At 48.3% G+C, this 15255-nt stretch overlaps 1 protein-coding gene across 1 annotated transcript in view; it reads left to right on the top strand.

Annotated features, from left to right (window-relative positions):
- Nucleotides 1–1691: 1691 nt before the first annotated feature.
- Nucleotides 1692–15255, top strand: part of ABHD17C (abhydrolase domain containing 17C, depalmitoylase) — a 55837-nt gene continuing 42273 nt past the window's right edge. The window contains exon 1 of the mRNA XM_068558987.1: nucleotides 1692–2423. Coding sequence (XP_068415088.1) covers nucleotides 1834–2423 — 590 coding nt within the window. The 5' untranslated portion in view covers nucleotides 1692–1833. The remainder of the gene's footprint in view (nucleotides 2424–15255) is intronic.

Genomic DNA, 15255 nt, shown 5'->3' with positions numbered 1-15255 from the left:
ACTGTGCGCACGAGCCACAACTACTGAGACTGCGTGCCGCAACTACGGAAGCCTGTGCGCCTAGAGCCCGTGCTCCGCAACAAGAGAAGCCACCACAATGAGAAGCCCGCGGACCGAATTGAAGAGTAGTCCCCGCTCACCACAACTAGAGAAAGCTCATGTGCAGCAATGAAGACCCAACACAGCCAAATAAAGAAAGAAAGAAAAAAGAAATCAGTATGGGTAAATTCATTTAGATGAAGGTGCTCAGAAATACACCTTCCACAAAAGTCACAACAATAGTTTAAATTCTCCTGGATGTCTGTGAGTTAAAACAACAGATCCAGAGTGGTGATGCTGGCATCCTCCTTGTATTTAGCTGCCCCGCTGGCAGTCCAGGAAGGGTATCTCCTGTCAATTCCTGAAAGAGAATTTAGCTGCCAATTCAGGAGGAGGAAGGAAGGATAGAAGGCTCTGCGAAGTTGGCACCGGAGCTTACTCAGTCTCAAGGCACTGAGAGTAATATTTGCAGGGAAAACAAAAATCACTTAAAGGTGCATGCCAAGATTACAATGGATTTAAATCATTATAAAATCTTTCCTGATTAAGACCATTAAAAATCCGGGACCCGAGAAACAAGTCTAGAGAAACTAACACTGTAAAGGACGCCTAGCTGCTACTAGAAAATCTACTGCCCGTGGGATTAGAAATGACAACGGCCACGTGATATATTGCTAACTATACAGTGCGGCCCTGTTATAGTAGCTGACTTTTATAGATACAGGGATTTACTAAAGGCCCAGTCATGACCCTAGGAAAGCAACACTGTGGCTACATATGCAGAAACAGCCTCCTGTAACAGGGAAATACAGCGATCGCCGCTCTATCCCACACCACCAGTACCCTTTATGGTCCTGAGGCTTTGGGAAGAGGCAGTTCAGAAAGCACCATGGACCCAAAGAGTCAAGTATTTCAGGTTCATTCCAACTCTCTTCCACTCGTTAATTTTTCAATAGATTCCCAAGAACCTCCATGCATGAGAAAACTTGGATTTGAGGAAGGGAATTCCAGGGGGAGGGGAGAGAGGGGAATAGTCCGATCGGGAAGGATACCCGCGCCACTTCCACTGTCCTGCCTGGGGATCGGCCCACCTGCCCCCCATGCCTAAGCCCGGGTGCCCCGCTCCTCCGGGTTCCTGCGCTCCCGGAGAGCCCCTGTCGGCCCCAGGTCGTGCTTCCCAGGGGGCTAAAGGTGCCGGCGCCCCTTCCAGGGCCCCCTCTGGGGATCTGCCCCCCTGCCCCCCCACGCAGACACCTAAGCCGGGCGCCCCATGCTCCGGGCCCCGGTCCGTCCCGAGAAGGAGGACTCGCTTCCCAGGCCAGAGCAGGTGCCCGCGCCCTCACACGCGGAGTCGGGGGAGGTGGCCGGGGAGCCCCGCCCAGATGCCGGGCCCGGCGCCGGGGCCCGGCGGGGGCGCGGGCGCTCGGTAACCCGGAAGTGGCGGCGGCGGCGGGCGTGCGGGAGCGGGGGCCGGGGGGCGGTGCGCTCGAGCCGGCATGGCCGCCGCCGCCCGCTTTGTGTGCCGCGCGCGGGCCCCGGCCGCCCGCGCCTCGCCCGGCCCGCGGGGCCGCCGCTGACCCGCCCCGACTCTAACCTCGGCGCCCGCCGGGCCGGCCCCGCCTCCCTCCTCCTGCACTTCCCCTCCCCCCTCCTCCTGCCGCCGGGCGGGCGGGCAGCAGCTGCCCTCCGTGCTCTGCTCGCGCGCTCATCGCCGCGCGGCCGCCCGCCCGCCCTCGCACCCGAGCCAGCCTGCCTGCCTGCCGTACCGGCGGCGGCGGGCTCAAGGCCGCCCCGATGCCCGAGCCAGGCCCCAGGATGAACGGCTTCTCGCTGGGCGAGCTGTGCTGGCTCTTCTGCTGCCCGCCCTGCCCGAGCCGCATCGCCGCCAAGCTGGCCTTCCTGCCGCCCGAGCCCACCTACACGGTGCTGGCGCCCGAGCAGCGCGGCCCCGGCGCCCCCGCCCCGGCCTCGGCCGCCGCAGCCGCTGCCACCGCCGCGGCCCAGCCGGCGCCGCAGCAGCCCGAGGAGGGCGCGGGCTCGGGGCCCGGCGCGTGCAGCCTGCACCTGAGCGAGCGCGCCGACTGGCAGTACTCGCAGCGCGAGCTGGACGCCGTCGAGGTCTTCTTCTCGCGCACGGCCCGGGACAACCGGCTCGGCTGTATGTTCGTGCGCTGCGCGCCCTCCAGCCGCTACACGCTGCTCTTCTCGCACGGCAACGCGGTGGACCTCGGCCAGATGTGCAGCTTCTACATCGGCCTCGGCTCGCGCATCAACTGCAACATCTTCTCCTACGACTACTCGGGCTACGGCGTCAGCTCGGGCAAGCCCTCCGAGAAGAACCTCTACGCCGACATCGACGCCGCGTGGCAGGCGCTGCGCACCCGGTGAGCCCGGCGGCGGTCGCCAGGCCTGGCCTGCCACTGCGGGGAGGCGGGCTGGGGGTCCTCTGGGGGCCTCTGGGGCGGCCTGAGAGGAAGGGGGCCCCTCGTCTGGGGCTGTGGGCGAGCAGAGAACCGCCCCCCCCCCAACCCGCCGCGGATTCTCTTTTCTTCTCGCTCCCTGGCTTTCTCTCACCCCCTCCAAAATCCCCGCCAGCCCTCGGGTTCCTGGGGAGTTCGGATTCGGAGGATTTTGCCTGCTTTGGCGCGCCCGGGTGCCCCCGATCCACCGGCTGGGTCTTTTGTGGTTCTGATCACCGCAAGTGGCAACGTTGGGGTGCTTCAATACCGGGCGGAAACAGCTTGGTTCACGTTTGGTTTGTGTGAGCTGGCAGCCAGAGGCTGGAGGTCCTCAGGCTGAAGTGACCTTGGACAAGGCGCGCGAGTCTCATACCTCTGTTTCCTTCCTTGTAAAATCAGGGGGCGAGACGGGAAGATTTCCAAAAATACGTTCCGGTTGTAAAGTGCTCGGAGGGGCCATGTCTGGGCATCCGTGGAGGCTGCCGGAGGGTCGGGTGGTGTGAAGTTTGCCTCCTGGTGGGGCTGAGTAGCTGGCACTGCGGGCAGGGAGTTAGCTCGTGCCTGTGGGCCTGGCATCTTCCTCAGAGCCTCAGTAAAAACCCAGGATGAGTTGGAATCTTACGTTACAGGGTTTGGGGAATCTCTTGACCTTGAGTTAGCATTCACAGGAGAACTACAAAGTATTTATCGAGGGAGGGCCTTTTATGTGCAAGGCAGAAATTGGGGGCGTGGTTTCGGGGCTAGACCTGGTAAGACCAGCAAACAAAACTTGAGTGTTAGTAGTCCAAGTGAGGCAGAAGTCCGGTAAGTGGGCAAGTCGTGTCACCTGTTTGTGCTCCGGTTTGGGTATCTATGATTTTGCCGCAGCCACCTGGTAGCGGGGATGGTGAAAATACCTGAGATCATCTTCTATGACATCCAATTGCTTCAGATGAAAGAGTCCCCAGAATAAGTGTAATTGGCACTGTTATGGCTATTGACACGTATAATCTTTATCTAAAATGTATTTGCTCGGCTCATACAGACTGCCAACATTAGTGATTTTTGTCTCCATTCCTGTTCATACATATGCTCATAAATTACCCTGTGCCTTTCTGGGAAAATGACTTGTCCAACAGGGAAGTACTTAGGATTTAATATGTTGCTTATTCACGTTCTCCTGAAGTCCTGAAGGAGTTCATTTGGATGATAGCTTTTTGAAAGTGGTTTAGGCTGAGATGGTACCATAGGCAGAGACACTGAGTCAGAATCTACAAGTTAAAAAGCCACCTGTTCCAGTAAAGGGTTTCAAAAGTATGTGTGTCACACACAATCAATAGATTGCTAGAATTTGCTGTTGGTAAAGGTATTAAAAATAAGGATTGGCCTTAGATCTTTTTAAACTGAAACATTAAAATCCTACCTTGAGTAGGTTTTATGGTAAAATTTCTGCAGAACACTGTTCCTGTATGTGCCTGTCTGGATTAGAATGAAATCCTTTCAGGTGTGCGTGTCTGGATTAGAATGAAATCCTTTCAGATGTAAGGCTAACCCTTTGCCCTGAATATGCAGGTGTGTCTGTGTTACAACATATGTGAGGCATAGTTATTTCCTGGAGACTTCTCATATTGAATTTAATTAAAGGCATTGTTTTAGGTAAGGTTACATTTTGAATTATGTGCTGGTATAGCTTAACTTTGCCCAGGATTTATTTAATTTTATACCAGAACTCATGTCTAGATTGAGTTACTCACCTGTAAAAATAGGTTAGAACTTAAAGGCTAAATGAGAATCTTAGGATTTGAAGAAACCTTTCACATCTTCTTGTCCTGTGCTTTTCAAACTTTTTTGGATTGTGACCCCACAATAGGAGACACATTTTACATTTAGATCAAGCGCACACATACACATCTGTGTCTATATATCAGAAGCAAATGTCTCACAAAACAATATTTTTGCCTGTGGGCAATACACGTGCAGACTATGTTCTTTTTTTAAAAAATAAATTTATTTATTTATTTTTTACTGCGTTGGGTCTTTGTTGCTGTGCGCGAGGTTTCTCTAGTTGCGGCGAGCGGGGGCTACCCTTCATTGTGGTGCTCGGGCTTCTCATTGCGGGGGCTTCTCTTGTTGCGGAGCACAGGCTCTAGGCACGTGGGCTTCAGTAGTTGTGGTGTGCAGGCTCAGTAGTTGCGTCTCGCGGGCTTAGTTGCTCTGTGGCATGTGGGATCTTCCGGGACCAGGGCTCGAACCCATGTCCCCTGCGTCGGCAGTCGGATTCTTAACCACTGTGCCACCAGGGAAGTCCCACTATGTTCTGTTTTATTTCATATTATTATTTTTTTTTTAAAGAAGAAGAAAAAGAATGCTGGTTGTGAAGGACTAAGTTTATTTCCCATATCATTTATGGACACTGTCCTTGTGCACCCTCATTTGACAGAGGACTGGGGAAGAGCAGTAGGTCTCTTGACTGCTAGTTTAGTACTCTTTCCACACATGCAGTCCTATTTATCAGATTTCTCTAGAGGTGCATGTACATGTCTCAGTTATTCTAATAGGCTAGGAGTTACTTGACTCTGAAGCTAAGCAGTCCCTTAACCACCTCCTCTCTGCTCTCTGTAGTTTTTCTGCTCTAACCTTGCCTGGAAGATGCCCTCTTCTCTGCCCATGTACAGCTCTGTACAGGTCATTGCCATGGCAGCAGGACCTCCCCCCCCCCCCCCCCCCCGCCATGTACCCATTGTTCGAGGCTGCCTCAGATCCCGTTTTCCACCCCCAGCCTTCATGTCTTCCTTGGGGATCTTTCTCTTTTCTGATCTCCTGATGCGAAGAGACACTCAGAACACTGCTCCGAACACTGATTGGAGAGCCCACCCTATCCTAAATCATCTCCATCTCTGCACTCAGGTGTTATTACCCCAGGAGGAATGTAAGGTGTGTGTGTCAGTGCTGTGCATCCCCCAAAGTACCCAGCCCAGTACTTGCCGTCCCTCCTCATACTCACACCCGGCCTTTTGTATATGCCCTTTTCCTATGCCCTGAATTCTCTCTCCTGTCTGGATCCTCACTGGGTTCCAGGACCCTTGGTATTCCTGTGCACATGGTACTCAGCTCCTTTACCTGCACTTATCACAGTGTTGCTGTGTCCTGGTGTGTGACTGCATCCCACTAAGTTGAAAGTTCCTTGAGGGCAAGGACTCCCTGTCTTCTGTTTTCCCAACAACTGGCAAAGTGCCTTAAGATAAGAGACACTCATTAAATGTTTGTTTAATGAGTTGCACATATGGGTGCCCCATAAATAAATGGGATAGATTCAAATTTTCCTAATTTTCTTACAAAGAGTTGCATCTATTTTACCATCTAGGGTTTGGTATCCATGGGCATAACCATAGGCAAAGAAAGGGGTTACAATGTATTGGCTTGAGGTCTGATCCACTTTGTATCTATTATATGCCCATATTTGCAACATTGAAGTATCTGTATTGAACAGAAGAGTAACAGTAACCCTTTTGTATTTCTCTTCATCCTTTCTCCATTACTATCTGTGCATGCTCTAGTGGGCTGCCCAGTCCTTGATGGAGGACTTCAAACACAAATACTACCTAGTATTTCCATGGGTAAAGGTAGCAAATTCCCTAAATGATAACCAGTAGAGTGGGCCAGTAATCTAAAATAAGGGTTTGGGGAGGAAGTAAATTCGAAGGCAAGAAAGGTGGTCATTGCTATTTGGCCAATAGATGATTATTTTAAGCATTTGAAAAATGACTGAAAAGGGTGTAGAAAAGAGGTAGGATTTGAAAGAGCCAGGGAGAGCATGGACTCAGCATGGAAGAAGTAAGTTGGTGTCTTATTAGGTTTGTACAGCTGTAGCAAAGTACCATAGACTGGGTGGCTTAAAAGCAACAAAAATTTCTCAGTTCTGGAGGCTGGAAGTCTGAGATCAGGGTGCCAGCATGGTCAGGCTCTGGTGAGAACCCTTTTTCTGGTTGCGGACTTCTCATCGTTTTCTCACACGGTGGAAGGGGCAAGGGAGGTTTCTTGGCCTGGTTTATAAGGGCACTAATCCCATTCATATGGGTTCCACCTTCATGACCTAGTCACCTTTCAAAAACCCCACCTCCTAATAACATCACCCTGTGGGTTAGGTTTCAACATATGGGACACGTGCATGTATGCACGCGTGCGCGCGCACACATGCATACACACACACAAACACACAATATTCAGCCTACCGGCAGTTGGTTTTATTTTTTTAATTTTTTAAAATTAATTAATTAATTTTTTGGCTGCATTGGGTCTTCGTTGCTGTGCACAGGCTTTCTCTAGTTGCGGCGAGCGGGGGCTACTCTTCGTTGCGATGCACAGGCTTCTCATTGCAGTGGCTTCTCTTGTTGCAGTTGCAGAGCACAGGCTATAGGCGCATGGGCTTCAGTAATTGTGGCACGTAAGCTTAGTACTTGTAGCTTGTGGGCTCTAGAGTAGTTGTGGTGCACAACTTAGTGGCTTAGTTGCTCCGTGGCATGTGGGATCTTCCCGGACCAGGGCTCAAACCCGTGTCCCCTGCATAGGCAGACGGATTCTTAACCTCTGTGCCACCAGGGAAGCCCCTTGGCAGCTGGTTTTAGAACAGAGAGAGACAGTTTAGAATCTAAACATGGTGGAGGCCTTGAAGGTTAGGACATGTTTTACATTTGAGTTACTAATACACTTTATAAGCATGTTGTGAATCCAAACAATTGAGGGAATGAATTGGAATCACTTAGAAATATTTGTAGAAAGGACACTGTGAAAATCAGTGTAGCCTTATTGGAGGGTAGTGTTGTAATTTGAGCTGGTGTGATTAATTTGTGCAGGAAAGGCTGCCTGTTGGTTAAGGTGGGATTAAGTAGGCGGATTAAGTCTCCTCAACACACATCCTTCAGGGGTCTTCTCGGATGTAAGCTGATTTAGGCTGCAGAATTGGGACCTGTGATTCAAGAGGGAGTGAATCAAGCTGATTTGAAGGTGTAAACCCAAACAAGCAAATAACCCAGAGAATGAGGTGTAAGTTACACAGAGAGAATTTTGGCTGGAACATTTTAATCTTGAGAAACAGGAGAGTAGAGGCATTTACGATTCAATATGTTATTAGTGTTTCCCATCACCATTCACAGAAGTTGTTTCGTGCAAAGACTGTGGACGAGAGAGGCATTTGGTAACACTGGCAGAGAAACTGACCTAATCAGAGAAAGCAAATGCAGAGAGAGGAAGGTAAGTAAGAACTTTCAGGGGATTCCCTGGCGGTCTTGTGGTTAGGACTCTGTGCTTTCATTGCCAGGACCGGGGTTTGATCCCTGGTCAGGGGACTAAGATGTAAGATCCCGCAAGCCGAGAGGCTGGGGATAAAAAAAGAACTTTCAATGCCTAGGTACAAAAGGCAAGTTACGAGAGACTTACTATTTCATTCATTCATTCTTTCAGCTAATAAACCATTAACCGTTGAACACACATATATTGATACTGTGATTGTACCAGACACTAAGGTTTGCTTGAGTATCATTAATCTCAAACTGTTTCTTTTTTGTGTGAAAGGATGGACTAAATTTTAGAGGCATTTTGAATATGTAGCCATGTGTTGCTCTTTTATAACTTTTGCATCTGTGATTCATAGGATCCATAATTGGAAAATCCCTAAGTCATGGGAAGGCTGTCGTGGATATCCTCAGGTAGTGAGAGCCTTGAAAAGCACCTTTTTCTGTTGGTTGTGAATGTTGTTTACAGTTATGACTCCGGATGGATTTCTCCTGGGAGCAGCAAAACTGTTACTACTTTCCTGAGCTTGTTGAATTTAATGGCCTTACTTCTTTATTCTCAGTTTTCTCAGAGGGAATTAATTCTATGGTGTCATTAAAGGAAGAATGCTCATGATTTCTCCCTGAGTTTGATTAGCGACAAGGAAAACAGAATGTGTTATGAATAATGTGTTATGTGAATGCACAATGATCTTTCTAGAATGGAAATAGAATATCAGCTTGCAGTTCAAGGCAGTCAGTGTGAAAATATCCCATTAGGAAGAACGCAACTCCTAAGAAGAGACCTTTTGAAACTGACATAGGTGAAGTGTGTTTTGGGGGTTCACTTAGAGCCTTTTCTTTAATGTCCCCACTGCCCTTCTCCAGTGCCCTCGGGCTGTTCCTGGTTCTTCAGGCTGCCCTCGCCAGTGCCATCAGGCAGGGTTTCTTTTCTCTAGCACAACCAGATTCTGCGCTGTCACCCCTATCCCACCAAAGCTTACTTTCCCATGGTTCTATTTTTTGAGGGGCCTTACTTTCCTCTAGTAACCCAGATGCCAAAGATCTGACAAGACTCTTCATGTTTCTGTGTTAATGGTCAATAACTCCTTAATGGGTTTTCTCTTCCTGTTTTTATTTAGGGTAATCTTGGAGGCTCAGTTTTCTAAAATTCAGTCTGAAAACTCTACTAGTGCAATGGCATATTGGTGGAAGAGCCCCCTCTTTTTTTTTTTTTTTTTTTTTTAATTTTCTGAAGAAGTCTTTTGAATGATACTATCCTGAGGTCACTTAGAGCAAACCCTTAAGTTCACTCCCGACCTTCTGCTACTGCTTGCACTTCCTTCCTCTCTCCAAATTCAGTAACCGCTGTGCCCATATTAATAACCCCACATAAGACTCCGAGAGTATGGCTTCAGGAATTTTACTGTTCATCGTGGTAGCAGATTTACCTTCTCTATTGGATTTTGCTTATGCTAGTGTTGGAGGCCATAAATCTGCTCCATTTTAAGAAGCTTCATGTACCTAGAGAATGGACTTGAGGACACGGGGAGGGGGAAGGGGAAGCTGGGATGAAGTGAGAGAGGGGCATTGACATATACGCACTACCAAATGTAAAATTGATAGCTAGTGGGAAGCAGCCGCATAGCACAGGGAGATCAGCTCGGTGCTTTGTGACCACCTAGAGGGGTGGGATAGGGAGGGTGGGAGGGAGACGCAAGAGGGAGGGGATATGGGGATATATGTATACGTATAGCTGATTCATTTTGTAATACAGCAGAAACTAACACACCATTGTAAAGCAATTCTATTCCAATAAAGTTGTTAAAAAAAAAAAAGAAGAAGCTTCAGGTACAAGAATCCAAAGTCTCAACACAGATACACTTAGGAGATCATGAATTGGATATCAGAATGATTTTGTTTTTTCAGGATTGCTTTAAATAATAGGCTTGCTGATTTGTAAAAGACTTAATTTGTGAAAATTAGATGTACACAAAACTTTTTGAACAAGGGAAATTAGTTCTAATTCCAGCAGTCCCTCTAATCCATGATGTCACCTCATGCAGGGAGACGCTCCACACTTCTGGGCTTTACATTCCATTGTTTTAAAAGCAAGGGATTCAACTACAGTAAGTCCGCTACATACGAACCTTCAAGTTGTGAGCTTTCAAAGATGCGAATGTGCATCTGGTTCCAGCAAGGAACCAGAACCTGTGCCATCACCGTCAGGTGTGAGTGACATCGCAGCTCGCCCTCCGTCTCCTATTGCTGACGGTCCTTCAGCTCTACCATCTCCCACCTCCTCTCCCTCCTCCAGTCAGTAACTCTTCTTGCCTGTTCACTCGATGCCAGCCCCTGGATGCCAGCTGTTGTACTGTACTGCTGTACTTTTCAAGGTACTGTACTGTAAGAGTCAAAATCTTTCTTTATTTTTTGTGTTCTTTTATGTATTATTTGTGTGAAAAGTATTATAAACCTATTCCACTGCAGTACTACAGAGCCGATTGTGTTAGCTGGGGACCTAGGCTAAATTCGTTGGACTTATGAACAAGTTGGACTTCCGAACATGCTCTCGGACCGGAACTGGTTCATATGTAGGGGACTTACTGTACATGGCTTCTGAGGTGCCTTCTTTAAGTAAGGCTGTGTTTCATGATTTTCAGAGGAAGTACCTAATGTTTTTGAATTTGCTTTCCCTGGCTACACAGAGAAACTTGGTGGATTCAAGTCTCTACAGTGGATCTCAACCCTGGCTGCCCTTCAGCAGTTCCAGGTAGATTTTATCTTTGTGTGTGTGTGTATCTAGACACATGCATGTGTGTGTGTCTGTGTGTGTACATATATATAAGTGAGCATGTATTCATTCACGTGTGTGTGCATCCGTGCGTGCACATGTGCAGCCAGGGTTGAGATGCACTCACCTAGAAACTACAGTTAAAGATTGGCCACAATTACAATTGGTTAACACTTGAAGAAAACAGTATGCTAGGGGAGATTTTTTTATACGCTTATGTAGATGGTTTTAGTTGAAGGTCTTTGGTGGCCAGGAACCCGCTAGCGTGGACCAAGTCGGGGAGTAGTTGTTGAGAGGACACAGCCATGTTCATACTTGCAAGATTCCTGAGCCTCCCGGGGACTGAAGCTGGGGACTCGAAAGCCGTCTTGGCCCTTGGCCCTCACGCTCTCAGCTTCCTCTGTCTGAGCTGGTGCCTCCCAGCTCCTTCTCTCTGCATGCCTGGTCCATGGCTCTTTCTACAACAAGCCTCTTCCCTGTTCCTGGTCTCTGCGCATCACTTCACCCCAGCTGTGCTTACCCCCGACTCAGCTGCCCAGGAGCTGGTCTCCCTCTGGCTTCTAGATACCTCGTTCCCATTCTTCTTCTTTTTTGAAAAATTTTTATTGGAGTGTATTTGATTTACAACGCTGTGTTAGTATCGGGTGTACAGAAAAGTGAATCAGCCATACATATACATATATCCACTCTTTTTTAAGATTCTTTTCCCATATAGGTCATTAGAGAGCACCGAGTAGAGTTCCCTGTGCTATACAGTAGGTTCCCATTCATTATCTACTTTATATATAGTAGCGTCGTTCCCATTCTTGATTCCCCCGGTTGTACCCCGGGATGGTGATGGCTGGGGCCGAGGCGGTGTAAGCGAACAGGGCTCCCTCCTTGGGGATGAGGTGGGGCTGTGGCTGGGATGAGTACCGCCCCGCACAGCCGTCACTAGCACTTCTGGGCCTCGGTGGGTCGCGCTCCTAAAGCTCTTCCAGGCGGAGGGGGTCGCCCGGGGCCGTCTCCACTCTCCGCTCAGCCCCTGTGTGCCCCAGCCTGTGTCTGGCCAGAGGGCACGGACCTTGAAGAATAGACCGTAATTAATAGACCTTAAACCAGGTCAGTAGACCAGTGACATGGTTGCCTCGTGACCAGCGTGCGGCTCCCTTTGTGAGCCTGGAAATGGAAGATTGTGGAAAAATAGGGCTCTCCTCTCGAGTTGCCTCCCCCCTCTCTGCCCTACAGCAGATACGCCATCCGCCCTGCAACGGGGGCTGCCGTGCAAACGGTCTGTGGTGTGGACGGAATTCTGCACCGCCCTTGGGGCAAAGGAGACAGGGAGGCGGTGGGTGAAGGGGGCGGGGAGAGGGAGGCCCCCAACTCTGCAGGAGCCAGCGGACTCCTGTGTCACCGAGTCACAAGAGATCCCCACCTTGAAATGATTTAATGATTCAGTTCTTCATTGAGGTGATTTACAGCTGGAACCGATTTGTGGCTCTTACGTCAGAGTAGCTCAGGCAAGGTTAACCTCAAGGGTAACCTGAAGAGGAGTGTGGCTGCCAGCTTCTCTTTCTCTGATGTTTTTAATGTTTATGGGCAGAGGTTTTGGAGTCGAACACATCTGAGTTTAGGTCCTGCCTGGGCCACTTATTAACTGCTTGACCTCAGGCAAGTTTCCTAACCTTTTTGAACCTCAGTTAAAGTAATAACAGTGGTGGTCATAGGGGCGCAAAATGGGCCACTGCAACGTGTGTCTCTTTGGCAGAAGGATTATTTGAGGCTGATTATTTTAAGAAACTGCAGCCACGGGAGAAGCTTTGGAAAACCCGAGTAGATGTTACCTTTCTGTAAGAGACATTTACACGTATAAGGGAAATCTCCATTTGTAAGGGTGTCTCCCCGGCTGCTCCAGGAAGGTGGGGGGGGGGGGGGAGGGGGCGTGACCTTATCTCTAGAAGCTCTTATCTGTGCAGAAGGTGAGGACTTAAATCTGCATAACAATATCACCTTTGTTTCCTCTGCTTTTCCTGGTGACCTCCCAGAGCTGATCCCCACCGCCGTCTTCTTTTGCTTTAGCTGAAGATGATATTTAAGGTGCGGACTTCTGCCATTTCAGAGACTTACTCAGTTTTCCTGGGTCTTTCCCATGTATGCATGTTATTAAACTTTTGTTTGCTTTTCTCCTGTTAATCTGTCTTATATCAATTTAATTAGTAGACCGGCCAAAGAACCTAGAAAGGAAGAAGGGAAAACTTTTCTGCCCCTACATGGTAATAATAATAATCATAACAATCATAACAATAATAACAACAACGACCTCATGTCAGATGCTCTAGCACACAAGGCTTTCCGCATAGTCAGAGGACAACAAATGGGAAGCTATTGTTGTTTAAGATCGTTGAGAGCATTAGAGCTGTAATCACCAAATGCTCAGATCATGCTGTAGACCAGACGCTTAGATCAGGTGTTAAAGAAATTGCTCCCTTCCCCCTTCTCCATAGATGTACATAATACCCAGGGCGAGGGAGCTTGATGGGTGTGGCTATAGAGGAACTGTAAAGGAGTTTTAGTTTTATTTGCAGCTAAGGGGGAAGAGGTTCTTTGAATTTGTTCCTCTGGCCTCAAGGGCTCTATGTATGATGTTTTGGCTTCGGGGAGTGGTGTGCATTAGTATTTTAAATCGGATAGCACTTCATCTACCAAGGTGTTTATATCCCCAAAGGAGATCTTAAAAGGAGAAGAAACCTTACCTGTAATCCAACACCTTGCAATTACTTTGCAAACCCTTCCTGTTTTGCTGCCTTCCCTCTGTGCTGCTGTTTCCAGGCTTAGCTCCTCAGGAGCTGAGCTTGTGGTCTGGGCGGAACCGGAGACTTCCTCAGACATAGAGTCAGGGATGGGGAGAACGAGGAGGCGAAACTCCCTCTTTCTCCACCACTCAGGGCATTCTGGTTGCTCTTTATTAATGGGACAACCTTCAGTAGATAAGAGTTATCTTTTTTTCTGAAAGTTGGCCCAGGGACCTGAATGCACATTTCCTCCTAAAATATGAATGCTCCGTGATGCCTTGTACCTCACATCCCTGTTGAGTTTTCAAGGCTGTGTGAAATGGAGCTCATTGCTAACTTCTACAATATTGATTTACTTCAGAGTGTTAAAGGACCATGGCACCATGGTGAAACTGGAAACCTCTGTTTCCAGGAAGTCTAGGTCATTCACATTCAGTGCTCAGACTGTTAACTGTTGCATGTCATTGACTTGCTGAATCACTGAGAGGAGCCCTACCTCAAGATTACTTGTGAACCGAGTCAAATCAAAAAGGAGCGCTGAAGGAACCTCCAGTGCTGATTATTAGTTTGTTCCTCCAGTTTACATTTTTAAATGGTTAAAATGAAACCTGGGCAGTTACATTGGGGGAAAAACGTAAAGTAAGCCTGTATTCAGAATATATCCACAAAGAGTGAGTTTCCAGACGGTAATTATAACTCTGCTGGCCGACACCTCCGTTATTATAGTTGGTAATCTCGTGAGAATTCCAGCTTACCCAAAACTGTTCTTAGTGATGGTCACAGACAGAACCAGACCATGTGGAGCGATAATTATATTGACTGAAAAGGTCTGTGATACCAGAACAAGATTCTTGTATGCTGGTTTAACTAAAACAATTTGATTTATCCCTATTGTCGTAAATAATGCAAGGATATTTCAGAATCTCTGTTTTTGGTTGCTATGTTGTTTAACGATTACTATTCTCATAACATTCATACCATTTAAATTTACATACATGTATATATACATACATATAACCATTCACGTGTTAATCATTTCTAAACATTTCATATAACAAGGCTACATAAAATGATTTTTTAAATATTTTTTTTAATAAATTTATTTATTTTTTATTTTAGGCTGCGTTGGGTCTTCGTTGCTGCGCACGGGCTTTCTCTAGTTGCGGCGAGCAGGGGCTACTCTTCGTTGTGGTGTGTGGGCTTCTCATAGCAGTGGCTTCTCTTGTTGCAGAGCACGGGCTCTAGGTACACGGGCTTCAGTAGTTGTGGCTTGCGGGCTCCAGAGCGCAGGCTCAGTAGTTGTGGTGCACGGGCTTAGTTGCTCCATGGCATGTGGGGTCTTCCTGGACCAGGGCTCGAACCCGTGTCCCCTGCATTGGCAGGCAGATTCTTAACCACTGAGCCACCAGGGAAGCCCTAAAATGATTTTTAAATGAACTTGGAGTCATATGTTTAATTGGAATACATTAGTTTTTCCTACTAAAAACATCAAGAAAACCCTAGAAAGATGTATTAAGAACATATGAAGCTGGGCTTCCCTGGTGGCGCAGTGGTTAAGAATCCGCCTGCCAGTGCAGGGGACATGGGTTCGAGCCCTGGTCCGGGAAGATCCCACATGCCGCGGAGCAACTAAGCCTGTGTGCCACAACTACTGAGCCTAGAGCCCGTGCTCTGCAGCAAGAGAAGCCACCACGATGAGACGCCCGCGCACCGCAAAGAAGAGTAGCCCCCGCTCGCCACAACTAGAGAAAGCCCGCGTGCAGCAACGAAGACCCAACACAGCCAAAAAAGAAAAAAAGAACATAGGAAGCTAAAATATAATTGCAAAAGAGGGATTAAGATAGTTTGGGCTGTCATCTAACTGCAGAGGGTTCCCCATCTCTGTCTCCTTCCCTGAAGCTCAGTGGGAGTTTCCAGTCCTGGGGTTCCGACTGCTTTGGGGC

Source organism: Eschrichtius robustus, chromosome 1 (genome assembly GCF_028021215.1).
Source record: "Eschrichtius robustus isolate mEscRob2 chromosome 1, mEscRob2.pri, whole genome shotgun sequence".
In the NCBI taxonomy this organism is placed as follows: domain Eukaryota; kingdom Metazoa; phylum Chordata; class Mammalia; order Artiodactyla; family Eschrichtiidae; genus Eschrichtius; species Eschrichtius robustus.
This window is presented reverse-complemented; position numbering and strand designations above follow the sequence as displayed.